The following is a 17,242-nucleotide window of genomic DNA, read 5'->3' as shown; positions in this document are numbered from 1 at the left end:
AGGAAAAAGGAAGGGATTTCTATGTGTATTGGAATGGAAGAATCAGAAATAACTGAGATAGCATTGGTGTGAAGTGTATTCAGAATGATGAAGGCATACCACTATCAATATGGAACAAAGAAAATGGTATGAGAGGCTGAGGAATGGGGAGAACGCATGGAATAATTCATGCTGATCCAACAGAAGGACCACGAATTCAGGTTGTTAGCATGCTGGCTCTTCTAATTCATCATTATCATCATCCTTTAACGTTGGTTTTCCATGCTGGCATGGGTCGAATGGTTTGACCAGAGCTGAGAAGCTGCATTAGTTTCCAGTTTGATTTAGCTTGGATTATATGGCTCGATGTTCTTCCTAACACCAACTGCTTTACAATGTGTAGTAAGTGGCACTAACATGAGTGCTTTTTACATGGCACCAGCATAGGACTCTTGCAGGTCAGTCCTTTTCACCAGAGGATGAAGCCTTAACACTTCTGCTGAGGAGGACGGGTCTTCTTGAGTACAGCAAGGCACTAAGTATCTCAGCTAATCCAAAAGGTTCAGTGTTTTGAGGTTACCCTTGGCTCAGTGTCAAAATGTATGTATGTTATACCTTTTCTCTAAATATTTCCATGGTCATAGCTCTTATGAATCTTTTGGTCTACACCAGTGTTTCCCAACCTATTTTCCCTCGGGCCCTACTATAAATTTTCAGAAAAATCTATGCCCCACCAGTCATAATTGTCGTTTAATTTCCGCTTTCCACGCTAGCATGGGTTGGACGATTTGACTGAGGACTGGTGGAGCCCGAAGGCTACACCAGGCTCCAATCTGATCTGGTAGAGTTTCTACAGCTGGATGCCCTTCCTAACGCCAACCACTCTGAGAGTGTAGTGGGTGTTTTACGTGCCAATCAAGCAATGCTGGTGACGGCCACATTCGAAATGGTGTATTTTACGTGCCACCTGCACAGGAGCCAGTCCATCGGCACTGGCAACGATCTCGCTCGGAAAAAAACAACAACTTTATTTGTAATATTTTATCACAATTATTTAATACAAAAGAATCTACTGGTGACTCTTTAATTAAGTACTGAGTACCAAAAAAGAAAAAAAAAAGAGTACATGACATAGATAAAAAGGCTAGGCTGAAAAAGAGGATGAATAACATCATCTCCTCATACTGACATTCTATAGAAAAATACTGAAGGATTGCTAAATTACATTCTTGATAGTCAGACATTGTCAGAAAAGTTGAGTTTATTCAGTAAATCTGGAGCATCATCAACAAGGAGTTATTACCAACCATCTCCGTGTCAAGGGTCAACTATAAGACCACCATCATCATTTAATGTCCATTTTCCATGTTGGATGGCTTGACAGGAACTGGTAAGGCCAGGGGCTGTACCAGGTTCCATAGTCTGTTTTGGTTGGTTTCTGCAGCAGGATGCCCTTCCTCATGCCGACCACTCCACAGAGTACCAGGTGCTTTTAATATGTCACTGGTATGGGAGCCTTTAACATGTCATTCATGCATAGTAACTTTGCCATTTTGAGAGAATGATTTACTACAGATATCACAGCGATATGGCTTATCTTGTGTGAATATGTTTATGTTTAATTAAGCAATCTTTCGTAGAGAATGATTTATCACAGACATCACAGTCACTTGGCTTCTCTCTCATATGAATAAGTTTGAGTTTAATTATGATATCCTTTTGAGAGAAAGATTTACCACAGGTATTACATTGATATAGTTTCTCACCTGTATGAATGAATTTGTTTGTATTTAAGCTGCATTTGTCAGAGAACGATTTCCTACGTGTCACGCTCATATGGTTTCTCCCTTGTATGAACACATTTGTGTCTGGTTAAGGTACCATTTTGAGAGAAAGATTTACCACAGATATTGCAGTGATATGGCATTTCTCCTGTATGAGTACGTTTGTGTTCAGTTACATGATGGTTTTGAGTGAATGATTTACCACAGATATCACACTGATATGGTTTCTCTCCTGTATGAATACGTTTGTGAATAGTTAAATTTACTATTTGTGAGAATGCTTTGTCACAGATAACGCACTGATATGGTTTCTCTCCTGTGTGAATACGTTTATGTTTAATTAAGCAATCTTTCGTAGAGAATGATTTACTACAGATATCACAGTCACTTGGCTTCTCCTTCATATGAATAAGTTTGTGTTTAATTATGAGATCCTTTTGAGAGAAAGATTTACCACAGGTATTACATCGATATGATTTCTCACCTGTATGAATGAAGTTGTGTGTATTTAAGCTGCATTTGTCAGAGAATGCCTTACCACAGATATCACACTGATATGGTTTCTCCCCTGTATGAACACGTTTATGCCTGGTTAAAGCACCAGTTTGAGAGAAAGATTTACCACAGATATTGCAGAAATATGGCATCTCTCCTGTATGAGTACGTTTGTGAACAGTTACTTTACTACTTTGAGTGAATGATTTACCACAGATATCACACTGATATGGCTTCTCTCCTGTATGAATACGTTTGTGAATAGTTAAATTTACTATTTGTGAGAATGCTTTATCACAGATATCACACTGATATGGTTTCTCTCCTGTGTGAATACGTTTGTGAGTTGCTAATTCACAATTTTCAGAGAATGATTTACCACAAATGTCACAATGATATGGCATCTCTCCTGTATGAATATATTTGTGCTTTGTTAATTTACTACTTTCAAAAAATGATTTACCACAGATATCACAATGAAATTGTCTCTCTCCCGTATGAATATGTTTGTGTCTAGTTAAATTAGTTAATTGTGAGAATGCTTGATCACAGATATCACAGCGATATGGTTTCTCTCCTGTATGAACACGCTTGTGTCTAGTTAAGGTACTATTCTGAGTGAAGGATTTACCACAGATATCACACCGATATAGTTTCTCTCCTATATGACTATGTTTGTGTTCAGTTACTTTACTTTTCTGAGAGAATGATTTACCACAGACATCACAGTGATATTGCTTCTTTCCTTTGTGAATACATCTGTGAGTAACATAGTTACTTTTCTCTGAAAATGACATTTTACAGATACCACATTGGTACGACGTTGTTCCTGTATCATTTGGCATCTCATTTGTAAAATCAATCCTTTTAGACTGTGATTCACATTTAGCCTTGTCCTTACACAATTCACTTTCCATTATTTTTATTTTCTCTCACCAAAATACTCAGAAAATTTTCTTCCTTAAGTTTTTTATATTACATCTTTAACAAATATTTGTTCTGCCATATTTCCCCCTCAACTGAATTTGTAGTCGATATCTGAAGATGCTGCAAACTCCTTAGTGATGTAAGTTTAGTTAGGGTGTTTCCTCTTCTGGTACTGCTTTTGGTGAAGCCCGAACACCTCCACGTGACTGAAAGTGGACTAATTGACTACAATAAATAAGAACTGAATGAACTGCCAAGGGAGTGGGTAGGTGACAGTGTTAGTTCGACCATGTTGGTTTGCCATGTTAGTTCGATGTGTGCTGGTTCAACAGTCAGTAGTTGAACAGGGAATACTATACTGAGTATCGTACCTACATTCAAGTAGTGCAGAAGGAGTGCATTCTGTGTTAACATATGTTTTTCTGCAAAAGGTTATTTTTAGATAACCACAACCAACTATTTATTTGCGTAATGCCATTTTGCACCAGACATGTATACCCATATCATAACAGGTACACATCCCAGACAGTGAAGTTAAGAAATCTTTTTAATACTCAGAGGAAATGCTTCACAGTAATTCTCACATATAAACAGGGTTATATCTTTTCTGTATAACCTCTTCCTTCAGTTTTAAGATGACAAACACCTTACAATTAAATATTTCCAGTTAAAAAATGTTCTTTAATGCTTATGTGAAGGTACGTGGCTTAGTGGTTAGGATATTCAGCTCACAATCATAAGGTCACGAGTTCAATTCCTGGCAGTGTGTTGTGTCCTTGAGTAAGACACTTAATTTCATGTTGCTCCAGGCCACTCAGCAGATAAGAATGAGTTGTACCTGTAATTCAAAGGAGCAGCTTTATTACAGTATGTGTCACCCTGAATCTCCCTGAGTACTATGTTAAGAGTATATGTGTCTGTGGAGTGTTCAGACACATGTGTATGAATTACACGAGCAGGCTGTTTCATTAATCACATCGAATGGAACCCTTGCTGTTGTAACCGATGGAGTGCCAGTCATACAACGCCAATGGATATCTGGTATTCTGAAATAAGAGAGAAACAATACAGAATATAGAAGATGCTTAGAGAAGTGATATTCAACAATGGGCGATTTGTACATTTTTGTATTGATAAACAACAGTTATAAATCTCTACCGGAAAAATCAAAGTTTATTTTTCAGTTTGTAAATAAAATTACATCATACAATCTTTATGTGAAACATCATCATTTAACGTCCATTGTCCATGCTGGCATGGGTTGGACAGTTGGACCAGGACTGGCAAGTTGGAAGGCTGTACCATACTCGTCTGATTAATTACTGTCTTATATTACATTGTGGAGGCGCAATGGCTCAGTGGTTAGGGCAGCGGACTCGCGGTTTCGATTCCAAGACTGGGCGTTGTGAGTGTTTATTGAGCGAAAACACCTAAAGCTCCACGAGGCTCCAGCAGGGGATGGTGGCGAACCCTGCTGTACTCTTCCACCACAACTTTCTCTCTCACTCTTACTTCCTGTTTCTGTTGTACCTGTAATTCAAAGAGTGAGCCTTGTCACTCTGTGTCACGCTGAATATCCCCGAGAACTACGTTAAGGGTACACGTGTCTGTGGAGTGCTCAGCCACTTACACGTTAATTTCACGAGCAGGCTGTTCCGTTGATCGGATCGACTGGAACCCTCGACGTCGTAAGTGACGGAGTGCCAACAACAACATATATTACATTTTATAAACAATAAATCACAATAATTTTGAATTTTTGGGTACTACTAAAGCAGCGCGGATCCGAACGCGCAGTCGCGCGTCCGCGCTAGCTAGTATTGAGTGGTCGATCCTAACCCTAACCCTAACCCTAACCCGCGTGTGCAAATGAATACGTGTTTAGGGTTAGAGTTAGGATCGACCACTCACGACTAGCTAGCGCGGCACTATCATGCTATTAGCTGTCAGAAGTGAAAGTGCTCCCTGCTAGTGAAGTATCTGTCTGTCTGCCTGCCTGTTGCTGGTCTGTCGATTCTTTGGCTACTGACAGCTAATACCATGACTGACCGGAGCGAGCTATATGTCTGTCTGTCTGTCTCTCTATCACTCTATCTCTCTTTCCCCCCTCCCTTTAAAACGCGTCAGTTATCTCTCGCCTTCTCTCTCTCTATCTCTCTCTTTCTATATCTATACCATTACCTCTCTGTCTGTCTGTCTCTCTCTCTCTCTCTCTATCTATCTATCTATTACTCGAAAGTTCGCGCGTCCGCGCTAGCTAGTCGTGAGTGGTCGATCCTGTTATTTTTAAACTTCAAACTTCATTTGTTTTCTATTTTGATAAATTCTCTCTGTTGAAAATTATATTTTTATATTTTAAATAATTTGCAATTTCAGGAAATATGTTTTTATATTAAATTTGTGTTTTCTACTCACGACTAGCTAGCGCGGATGCGCGAACTTTCGAGTAATAGATAGATAGATAGAGAGAGAGACAGACAGACAGACAGACATATAGCTCGCTCCGGCCAGTCATGGTATTAGCTGTCAGTAGCCAAAGAATCGACAGGCCAGCAACAGGCAGACAGACAGATACTTCACTAGCAGGCAGTGAGCACTTTCACTTCTGACAGGTAATAGCATGATAGTGCCGCTAGCGCGGACGCGCGACTGCGCGTTCGGATCCGCGCTGCTTTCGTAGTACCAATTTTTGTTGACATTCTTCGTTTCTATGTGGCCCTTTGGCCTTGTACTTGTGATCGTTGTTTGACGTAAATAATAAACAAATTTGACTTACTCCTTCAGGTGGTGTCAAGATACTTACAAAGAAGAAAAGGACGGAAAATACGTCTTCGTAACTCAAACAAGCAGGAACATTTAGGTTGTAGTGGCTACCGGAGACGAGATTCGAACCTACAGTATCCACAGCAAAAAGAAAAAAAAAAGCATAAAAGAACACTCTTCTTTGTCCACGAACAGACATAGTCTGCACCTTTGACGTCACTTCCTCTTTCAAAGTCATCGCTTCAAATCATTAATGTTTGAACGTCTGTCGAATAATTGCTATAACGAAATCGTTGCATAGTTTTCATTATGTTATATTCGAACGCAAGGGTACCTTAATTATCAACACAAATTTTAATTAACGAGATAATAATTAAATCCAAGCACGTGAGGATGTAACATGAGTTGTCCTCCCTTACTGAGTAGTAATGCGTGCGCAGTATCAGAGTGGTGCTCGTTTTGTTTTATCCTTTCCCAGTTACCATCTCAGCACGTTTGATAACAATATCCTTTATGCGTCGTATCCCTAATTATTACTACTACTACTTTACACAGACTATAGTACGTTCCTTTATGAAACATTTCTGTAAGTATTGTAGTTTCTTTTTTTAAATATTAAAAAGTATTTCATTCACGAAAGTATTAAATGCGAACGAACTTTCAGGCAGCGGGGCTGGAATATCGCCCAATAAGTTGGATTTTTCTCTGCCTTGGCTGGGATTTTTCAAATTTTTTCCCCATCACACACTTGGTATAACGATGGAAACGTTTCACGAAACGGTCTTGAAAATTTATGATTGTTTTTACTGCCGGAACGAAAGAAATCCAATTTATTTATGTAGACGGACTTTTGAATTAGCTATCCCCGTAAGTTGGAATTTTTCCAATTTAGTTGGGATTATTTTTCAACTTTTATTTTTTTGTATCAGATATTTTAAAACGACAGGAAAAGAAAAAGCTTTATAAAATTTTTAACACACCATCTTTGCCCCAATCCATTTTCTCCCGGTAAATATTTCGTAAAGGACGCGTTCGTACCTCGGTGTGAAATAACCTTTTTTCACGAGTTTTTTTCGAGTGTATTCAACGTATCTGACCTCCACCCGCCGCAAGTCGCTTTTTTCCGGAGAAGAAAGTTGGGATAGGGGTCAAAAAATTATTTCACAGCGAAATATCGGCGGCTCCTTTATCGCAAATAGGTGTTACATGGTAGCAGGGCGTGCTCACATTCGTTGAAAGTACTGACATAACCTGGAAAAGAAAAACAAAACTCCGTTGGTGGGAAACTTCGAGTCCCCTCTTTTCGGAAAAAGTTGTTTGCGGTGGGTTTGGAGGTCAGATACGTTGAATGCATTCGAAGAAACCCGTGGGGGAAAAAAAAATTATATCACACCAGGGTACGACTGTAGCTAAGTTACGGGGTACGTAAACACACCAACATCGGTTGTCAGCATCCCCTCGTGTGTGTGTGTGTGTATATATATATATATATATATATATATATATAGATAGATAGATAGATAGATAGATATGTGTGTGTGTGTGTATACATATACATACATGAGGAAGTGCTGAAAAGTTCCTGGCTTTAAGAGTATCGTGAAAGGCCTGGCTGGAGGCCCAACCTTCTGAATCCTTTTATAGGGCTTAGAAGAACTGAAGGATTACTACAATAAGTGTGTGAATCCATTGAATAAAATCATAATTGATCCTTCTATATTTTCGTTTACCCAAAGCCAGGAACTTTTCACCAACACTCATATATAAATATGTAATGCATATGTGTCTTTGTAGACATTTTATATATCATCTTTATCTTGTTTATTATTTCAGATAATCCAATGAAATTGGCTTCAAAGAACTTAGACCTGATATAATCCTGTTGATATTAATCTTCTAGAATTAATCTAAAATATCTCTTTTGAACTCAGACCAATGGGAAAATTTTTCTTAATTACTTTCCGGAAACTATTCAGCAAGATACAGCTGCATGCTAATTAACTATGGATTGCTAATTACAAAGGAGTTTGTAACAGCTACATATATTAACAAACACTACAGTTGATGGAAGTTTAAATCAGTGATTATATGAGTATTTTGTTAAGGATTAACAGTAAAAACAAACTTCTGTATGTTGTGGTGAGTCTAGAATAATTATGGAAAATGAATTGTGCGAGAACAAGATTGAATGTAATGCAGATTTTCAAAGGAGTGATTCTCCTGATGATGTGATGAAAGAAATGGGTAAAATATCGTACCAATGTGATATCTGTGAGAAGACATTTTCTCAAAAATGTCGACTCACTGCACACAGCCGTATTCATACAGGAGAGAAGCCATATCACTGTAATATCTGTGGTAACTCATTCTCTCACAAAGGCAACTTAACATCTCACCAACGTATTCACAGTGGTAGCAATCTATATCAGTGTGATATCTGTGATAAATCATTCTATCAAAAGGGTCACCTTATTAATCACCAGCGAATTCATACAGAAGAAAAACCATTCAACTGTGATGTCTGTGGTAAATCATTCTCTCAGAAAGGTAATCTCACGACGCACAACCATATTCATACAGGAGAGAAGCCATTTCACTGTAATATTTGTGGTAAATCATTCTCTCAGAAATACTATTTAATCAATCACCAACGCACTCATACGGGAGAGAAACCATACTGTTGTGATACCTGTGGTAAATCATTCTCCCAAAGAAACAATCTGATTGTGCACAGACGCATTCATACAGGGAAGAAGTTGTATCAGTGTTCAGTGTGTGGTAAATCGATCTCTGGGACAAGTAATTTAACTAAACACATACTCACTCATACAGGAGAGAAGCCATATCACTGTGACATCTGTGGTAAATCATTCTCTTGTGGAAACACCTTAACTAGGCACAAACGTATTCATACTGGAGAGAAACCATATCAGTGTGATGCCTGTGGTAAATCATTCTCTGATAACGGTGGCTTAACTGTACATAGACGTATTCACACAGGAGAGAAACCATATCACTGTGATATATGTGATAAGTCATTTGCTCAGAATACCGAGTTGGCTACTCACAAACGTATTCACACAGGTGAGAAGCCATATCACTGTGAAACTTGTGGCAAATCATTCTCTCGCAAATACAACTTAATTTCCCACCAACGTATTCATACAGGAGAAAAACCGTATTGCTGTGATATCTGTGGTAAATCGTTCTCTCAGAGAAACAATTTGATAGTACACAAACGCACACATACAGGTGAGAAGCTGTATCAGTGTTCTGTTTGTGGTAAGTCGTTCTGTCAAAAAGGTGAGCTGACTTCTCATGAACGTATTCATACAGGTGAGAAACCATATCATTGCGAAATCTGTGGGAAAGCCTTCTCGCAAAGACATCACTTAACTACGCACATAGGTGTTCATACAGAAAAGTAACCATGTCAGAATGTAAGTTGTGCTAAATAAATTCCTTCATATTCACCGATCCAATTGTTTGTGTTTTCTCATTGGTATAAGTAGTAATTTTATGAATACAGATAATTTCCTTTGGCCATTCCTCCTCTCTGTTTGGAGGCACAAGCACTTTCACACACACACACACAATGGGAGTGGAGGCGCAATGGACCAGTGGTTAGGGCAGCGGACTCTCGGTCATAAGATTGCGGTTTCGATTCCCAGACTGGGCGTTGTGAGTGTTTATTGAGCGAAAACACCTAAAGCTCCACGAAGCTCCAGCAGGGGGTGGTGGTGACCCCTATTGTACTCTTTCGCCCCAACTTTCTTCCTGTTTCTTGAGTAACGCTGCGATGGACTGGCGTCCCGTCCAGCTGGGGGGGAACACATACACCATAGAAACCGGGAAACCGAGCCCATGAGCCTGGCTAGGTTTTGAAAAGGCGACGTTTATCGTATATGACATTTGGGCAATGGTTGTGCACAAAAGTTTATTTTTCTCCTGCATATATTGTCCATTAAAATGTTTGGTTCTTGCTCAGTCCCTGCAATTAAATAATTTTTTTTTTCCATAGCACCAATGTCTTCTACACATTTTATCTTTTTGTGTCTTCAGTAATCTCTCTCCCATTTGAACTACAACTTTAGGTCTGCCATACCTAATGTTTTTTCTAATACCCATCTTACATCCACCATCAATATCCCTTCCACTCACTGTAGCCATCTTCACATACTTCTGGCTCCACCACAGTTGATCTTTCCTCCCACCTACTCCACCGTCACATCTCAACTTCCTGATTTACCCACAGATGTATGATGCTGCTATTGCCTACACCTACTCTGCAATTGCTTGTCATCTTCCTGGGCCTCTTCTCTGTCTCTCCCCTCCCCAATCCATACTGATATTTACCATTAACCACACCTCTACTCATTTTCATCACTTGCTACACTCACCTCTAGCCCAATCTTTAATCGTCTGAATTATAGTCATGGACAATGTACTTGCCTCCCAATTGCATGTCATTAAACCAGTCTGTATCTCTAGGTATGGCTGTATAGTAAAACCTTACTTCCCACTGCATGGCACCTTGGGCAAGTCTTCTATTATAGCCTTAGGGCCAACCAAGGCCTTATGAGTGGATTTGGAAACTGAAAAGAAGCCAACGGATATGTGTGTGTGTGTGTGCATGCATGTGCCTTTGTCCCTCACCGCTGCTTGACAACTGGCGCTGGTGTTTATGTCTCTGTAACTTCAGCAAAAGAGACTAACAGTATAAGTACCAAGTTTGGAAAAGAATAAAGTATGGCTAAAAATTTCTGCGAGGCAGTGCCCCGCCATGACCACAGTCTAATGACAGAAACAAGTAAAAGATGAAATATAAACCGGCCATATCCAGTCCAAGTATTCTACTCGTTTTATGTTCAAACTGGCCAGATTTAGCCTCTCACACCTACCCTACAATGTCTTTGTAAAAATAAACAATCGCATCTCAGATACCCGGCCCCTTGCTGTAATCAAGAAGACACGTCCTGCACAGCAGAAGTGTTAAGGCTGCTGCGCTTGGTGAAAAAGATTGGCTTGCAAGAATCCTGTGCCAGTGTCATGTTAAAAGCACCCAGCATGCACTGTAAAGTGGTTGATGTGAGGAAGGGCATCCAACCATAGAAACCAAGCGAAATCAGACGGGAACCTGGTGCAGCTTGCCAGCTCAAGTCAAACTGTCCGACCCATGGAAAATGGATGTTAAAGAATGATGACGATGATGATCCTCATTGAAGTCCTGAAGCTACAAGACAATACACAATTAGCTTGAAACAGTGTGAATAAATAATCATCATATTTGACAGAATGCATGGTAAAAAGTTAAATCAAGACATTCTTTGTATACGGATAAAAGCAACAAAAGTGTAGACATAGAAGATTTTCAGAAATCATTTATTGTAAAAGATGCAATCTGGAGTATAGTAATAAGTTTTGGGCAATGTACCAAGGGGGACTTTTAATTCAATATCAAGATGAGGACACCACTTCAACTAATACAAGGATACTTTGATAAATGATTTTTATAACCCTTTAGTACTTAAACAGACCATGTCTGGCTCAAATATTCTACTTGTTTTAAGTTCACACTGGCCAGATTCAGCCTCTCACACCTATCTGAGAGTATCATTTTGAAAAATAAACAACCAAACCATCATGAGCTACAAGATAATGCATGAGTAATCCAAAACAAATGTCAATAAATATGTTACATTTGACAGTAATCTGAATGCCAAAGGGTTATACTACAAGGTGTCTGGGCTAAATCTGACATTATTTGATGTCTCCTTTTTTTTTTCAGGATTAGCTTGATGTATTGGAGAGCATAAATGTCAAAGGTGAGTTGAGAAAAAGATAGCCGACATGGAGGTCTGGAAGTGATCTGAATATTCTTTTCTACCCTAGGCAGAAAGCCCAAAATTTTTGAGGAGGGGTCAGTCGATTATATTGACCCCAGTATGGAATAGGTACTCAATTTATCGACCCTGAATGGATGAAAGGCAAAGTCGACCTCTCCTTTGAGTGAATATATCCTACCTTCATCCTGTATGACTGTGATTGTGTTGAATTAAACTTCTTCAAGTAAATATATTCTTCGACAGATATTGCTGTTATGGTTTTCATCCTGTATGAGTCCGATTATGTTTAGTTAAACTTCTTCTTTGAGAGAATGATTTACCACAAATATCACAGTGATATGGTTTCTCAACTGCATGAATATGCTTGTGTTGAGTTAAGTAACCAGCATGAGACAATGGTTTACCACACACATCGCACAGATGTTTCTCTCCCCGATGGGTGTTTGTGTGAATAGTTAGGCTACCTTTATGAGAGAATGATTTATCACAGACATCACAATAAAATGGTTTCTCACCTGTGTGAATGCGTATGTGGGAAGTTAAATGATCCTTTCGAAGGAATGATTTACCACAAATATCACAGCGATATGGTTTTACCTCTGAATGAATACGTTTGTGTTTAGTCAAGTTACCATTCAGAGTGAATGATTTACCACAGACAGCACAGTGATATGGTTTCTCTCCTGTATGAATGGTCTTGTGTCTTTCCAAGACAGTAGCATCAGAGAATGATTTACCGCAGGTATCACAGTGATATGGCTTCTCTCCTGTATGAATGCGTTTGTGTCTAGTCAAGACTGTAGTGTCACAGAATGATTTACCACAAATATCACAGTGATATGGTTTCTCTCCAGTATGAATATATTTGTGTTTATTTAAATTGCCATTATGACAGAAAGCCTTCCCACAGATGTCACAGTGAAATGGCTTCTCTTCAGCATGAATGTATTTGTGTCTATTTAAGTCACTTCTTTGAGTGAATGATTTACCACAGGTATCGCAGTGATGTTGTTTCTCTCCTGTATGAATGTGCATGTGTTTAGTGAAGCGGCCTTCATCAGAGAATGATTTATCACAGAAATCACAGTGGTATGGTTTTTCCACTGTATGAATACGTGTATGTTTAGTTAAGGTACTTTTTTCTGAGAATGATTTACCACAGAAATCACAGAAATATGGCTTTTCCCCTGTATGAATGCGTATGTGACTAGTTAAGTGATCACTCTGGGAAAATGATTGACCACAGACATCACAGTGATATGGCTTTTCTCCTGTATGAGTACGTTTGTGCCTAGATAAGGCACCATTTCGAGAGAATGACTTATCACAGACATCACAATGATATGGTTTCTCTCCAGTGTGAATAAACTTATGTTTAGTTACACTGCTACTTTGAGAGAACGATTTCCCACAGATATTACAGTGATATCGTTTCTCTCCTGTATGTATATTCTTGTGTTTAGTTAGGCTGCTCCTTTTAGAAAATGATTTACCACAGATATCACAATGGTATGATGGTTTTCCTTTCTCAGTTTTTATATCATCAGGAAGGTCAATCTTTTTAGTCTCCGTTTCACATTTAACCTTGATCTCATTTAACTCACATTCCATAATTTTTCTTTCCTTACTACAATATACAGACGATTTACTTTTTGTTCTAATATTTTACTCTGAACAAATATTAGTGCTGCTATGTTTCCACGGGCTGCAATTTCTGGTGATTATCTAAACTCCTTTGTAATCCAAGATTAATTAAAATGCAAAACCAGTTTGTAAACTTTTCAAGAAGTGAACAAGACAAATGTTGATATGAATATCAGTTCTAAAGAATATTTCTCTGTAATTCCCCAAACATTTATATAAATAGAATTATATTTTTTTCTTTATAACACTTTCCTTTAGTCTTTAGGATGTGATCAATATTGATGATGTATCTGATGCGAACGATCCTTTTGTGTTTTTAATATTCTGAAATAATTAAGAAACAAGAATTTAAGATACAGAGGATATTTAAAAAGTAGAGACACAACACAGGAAATTTAACAGTTTTATGAAATAAAACCATACACATAAGCACTTTATTAGAATAATTGAAAGCTAAAACGTGAAGTGCATTACTCTTTTACTTGTTTCAGTCATTTGACTGCGGCCATGCTGGAGCACCGCCTTTTAGTCGAGCAAATCGACCCCAGGACTTATTCTTTGTAAGCCTAGTACTTATTCTATCGGTCTCTTTTGCCGAACCGCTAAGTTACGGGGAAGTAAACACACCAGCATCGGTTATCAAGCGATGTTGGGGGGGACAAACACAGACACACAAACATATATATATATATATATATATACATATATACGACGGGCTTCTTTCAGTTTCCGTCTACCAAATCCACTCACAAGGCTTTGGTTGGCCTGAGGCTAAGTTACGAAGAAACAAAGCTGACTTCCCCGAAACTTCTCTATCCAATCACGGAAGAATTTTGTTTCACAAAAGATGCCGATATAATCGGAATCTATCCATTTTTCAGGAAGCTATGGGGAAACAAAATCGGGTAGAGAACATACGTGAAAATATGCCCGTATTTTTATAATTAGGCATTCGAAGGATGACTAATTATAATTAAACATTAGGATTGTATTAAAAAATTGTTAAAAATACTTCGTGCATTGTGGAATTATAACCAATTAATTGCACATGAATCTTGACAACTAAATCGTACGTTGAGTTGTGAAGCACTGGTCTGTAATAATTAATATGTTGATTTGTTATGTTCTTCATTAAATCTGTTTAATTTTGGGATTTCAGACAATCAGTACTGGAGCAGAGAATTTAGATTTTAAAGTGATTTTGTATTATATATGTATCATGCAAGTACGTGTTATATTCCAATGAAAATATTATAAATATTAAAAAAAAAAGTATTATAAAATAAATATCGACATCTGACCAGCAACATCGAAAGGTTTTCAGTTACCGATGTTTACCTTAATTTTAATATATATATATATATATCATATATCTTACCCATTGACAGCTGTATTAACCTTTGTTTACAGTTAAATATTTTTAATTACACCAAATGTAATTTGAAAACGGAAACGGAAGTAAAGCATATCATGTGACTTTCATTCTCTTACAAAGAAAAGCACGAAGTCTCACAAAACAACATAAAACGACCATCACGAAAATACACACACATACATGTATGTATATATATATATATATATATATATATATATATATATATATATATATATATATATATATATATATATATATATATATGTGTGTGTGTGTGTCTGTGTTTGTCCCACCACCATCACTTGACAACCGATGCTGGTGTGTTTACATCCCCGTAACCTAGCGGTTCGGCAAAAAGAGACCGGTAGAATAAGTACTAGGCTTACAAAGAATAAGTACTGGGGTCGATTTGCTCGACTAAAGGCGGTGCTCCAGCATGGCCACAGTCAAATGACTGAAACAAGTAATAGAGTAAAAGAGAGTTAAATATCTCCTTTCGGTAAATTACGTTGGGGATTTTTAACTTACGACACCGGTGTATGTTCAGACATGGGAAATTTATCTTCCAAAACTGCCTGCTTGGCTTCTAATTAATTAATTCAGCTAATCTAATGATTTTTACGTATAGTGATTGTATCATGTTAAGGTAAACGTTAATGTTTGTGGATAAAATAGAGTGAGTTACATATTTGGAAGTCAGGGATCCACCCACTTCATCATTTTTAATCATTTCGCAACCAACATCGTTAATTGGATTTTCCTTGATTTTTACACAAAATCAGGACAGAGGAAAATGGATTTTTATCTCCGCAAATGAGTAAATAACTTCTCTGAACTTACTTGATTTTTCAGTTGATCGTTGAATCAAAAAGAAAAAGAAAATATAACAGAACGCATGAACCTTTCTGTGCAGTATCTTGATCTGTTAGTAACACACACACACATCAACATCATCTATTAGTCATCTACATGTGTACATATACATATTTTGTTTCACCTTACACTGCCGTAATGATAATGTAGAAAATGTAATTCTGTTTGTCAACAAAAATATATGTGTGGAATTTGGAGAAAAGAAAATCTACAGTTCCTAATTTCCGCATTCGTAAGCCGAGGCCCATGATATTCTCGCCAAAAAGCTAAACCGTAAGAAATAATACTTTAAAATATTATATAGATTTTTGTCTCAGATTCCAGAAGAATTGATATGGAAGACGTTAAGGACTTGGACACTTCTACCACAACTGATTTTACCGATGTAGATTCAGCAGCATCGATTGACAGAGACGAGAACCCTTTATGGAGTGAAGTATTTATTAACCAAGCATCAACAAATGAAACTATCCCTGAATATTGCTGTGAGATTTGTGGGAAAACATTCAATTCAGAACAGGATTTCTTCACACATAAAGACGCACACAATAAGGAAAAACCATTCTATTGTGAAATATGTGGGAAATATTTTGCATATAACAGTTATTTTATAAGCCATCAAAGAATCCACACTGGAGAGAAGCCGTATCATTGCGAAATATGTGAGAAATCTTTCACTCAGAATTCTCATCTTGTTATCCACATACGTAGTCATACAGGGGAGAAACTATTTCATTGTGAGATATGTAATAAATCATTTGTCTCCAACAGTAATTTAACAAAACATAGGAGAATACACACCGGAGAAAAACCGTATCATTGTGAAATATGCTTCAAGTCTTTTGTCTCAAATTGTAAATTAACAAGACACAAAAGACTTCACACGGGAGAAAGACCGTACCATTGTGAAACGTGTGGCGAATCTTTCATCTGTAGTAGTGTTTTAAACAGACATAAAAGAATACACACGGATGAAAAACTTTTTCAGTGTGAAATATGTGAGAAATCCTTCTTTGATCATGCTAATCTTGTCATTCATGAAAGGATACATTCTGGAGAAAAACCGTTTGCCTGCGAAATATGTGGGAAAGCATTTATTACTAATTCTAAGGTTACAATCCATAAACGGAGTCACACTGGAGAAAAACTGTTTCACTGTGAAATCTGTTGGAAGTCTTTTGTCTCTAATAATGTCTTAACAAAACACAAACGAATACATACTGGAGAAAAGAACTTCCATTGTGAAGTCTGTGCGAAAGCATTTGGTACTAACAGTGATTTAATCAGACACAGAAGGATACACACTGGAGAAAAACCATACCACTGTGACATATGTGGGAAATCGTTTACTCAAAATTCTTGCCTTGTTATTCACACTCGTAGCCATTCTGGATTAAAACCATATCACTGTGAAGTGTGTGGGAAATCTTTTGTGGATAATAGTAATCTAAACAGACACAGACAAACACACGCTAAAGAAAAACTGTTCAACTGTAAAACTGTGGTAGAGACTAAGCCTTTTAACTCTGAAACTTCGGTAGAAGCCAAGCCTTTTA

General features: G+C 37.7%; 4 protein-coding genes across 5 annotated transcripts in view; 2 read left to right on the top strand and 2 right to left on the bottom strand.

Moving 5' to 3' along the window:
• Positions 1-1,005: 1,005 nt before the first annotated feature.
• On the bottom strand, positions 1,006-6,125 carry LOC106873442 (uncharacterized). Of its 2 annotated transcripts, none has more exons than XM_014920797.3 (2): positions 5,989-6,125; positions 1,006-4,231 (listed from the first exon to the last, which is right to left on the bottom strand). In XM_014920797.3, the coding sequence occupies exon 2, from the start codon at positions 3,173-3,175 to the stop codon at positions 1,799-1,801; it is 1,377 nt and encodes a 458-aa protein (XP_014776283.2). In that variant the 5' UTR covers positions 3,176-4,231; positions 5,989-6,125; the 3' UTR covers positions 1,006-1,798. The 2 variants fall into 2 exon arrangements, with proteins under 2 accessions (XP_014776283.2, XP_014776280.2); XM_014920794.3 differs by having other exon boundaries at positions 5,962-6,098.
• Positions 6,126-6,394: 269 nt separating this feature from the next.
• On the top strand, positions 6,395-9,425 carry LOC106873425 (uncharacterized). The gene is made up of 2 exons (XM_014920781.3): positions 6,395-6,534; positions 7,782-9,425. The coding sequence occupies exon 2, from the start codon at positions 8,105-8,107 to the stop codon at positions 9,374-9,376; it is 1,272 nt and encodes a 423-aa protein (XP_014776267.2). The 5' UTR covers positions 6,395-6,534; positions 7,782-8,104; the 3' UTR covers positions 9,377-9,425.
• Positions 9,426-11,309: 1,884 nt separating this feature from the next.
• On the bottom strand, positions 11,310-14,913 carry LOC149130401 (uncharacterized). The gene is made up of 2 exons (XM_052977935.2): positions 14,817-14,913; positions 11,310-13,762 (listed from the first exon to the last, which is right to left on the bottom strand). Exon 2 carries the CDS (start codon positions 13,403-13,405, stop codon positions 12,056-12,058), a length of 1,350 nt encoding a protein of 449 aa, XP_052833895.1. The 5' UTR covers positions 13,406-13,762; positions 14,817-14,913; the 3' UTR covers positions 11,310-12,055.
• A 159-nt stretch (positions 14,914-15,072) lies between these two features.
• The window catches only part of LOC106867096 (uncharacterized), a 10,154-nt gene continuing 7,984 nt past the window's right edge, over positions 15,073-17,242 (top strand). The window contains exon 1 of the mRNA XM_089344949.1: positions 15,073-17,242. This exon is cut by the window's right edge and continues 280 nt beyond it. Within this exon, the coding sequence (XP_089201075.1) occupies positions 16,021-17,242 (1,222 nt within the window). The 5' untranslated portion in view covers positions 15,073-16,020.

The sequence above is a fragment of the Octopus bimaculoides genome, chromosome 29 (assembly GCF_046866305.1).
Source record: "Octopus bimaculoides isolate indiv1 chromosome 29, ASM4686630v1, whole genome shotgun sequence".
Taxonomy (NCBI): domain Eukaryota; kingdom Metazoa; phylum Mollusca; class Cephalopoda; order Octopoda; family Octopodidae; genus Octopus; species Octopus bimaculoides.
The sequence above is the reverse complement of the archived record's forward strand: the minus strand, read 5'-3'. Positions and strand labels throughout refer to the sequence as shown.

What these genes read in the sequence shown, in the direction of transcription:
- LOC149130401 (XM_052977935.2), bottom strand. Translation starts at nt 13,405, where the DNA reads ATGGAATGTGAGTTAAATGAGATCAAGGTTAAATGTGAAACGGAGACT.
- LOC106873442 (XM_014920797.3), bottom strand. Translation starts at nt 3,175, where the DNA reads ATGGAAAGTGAATTGTGTAAGGACAAGGCTAAATGTGAATCACAGTCT.
- LOC106873425 (XM_014920781.3), top strand. Translation starts at nt 8,105, where the DNA reads ATGGAAAATGAATTGTGCGAGAACAAGATTGAATGTAATGCAGATTTT.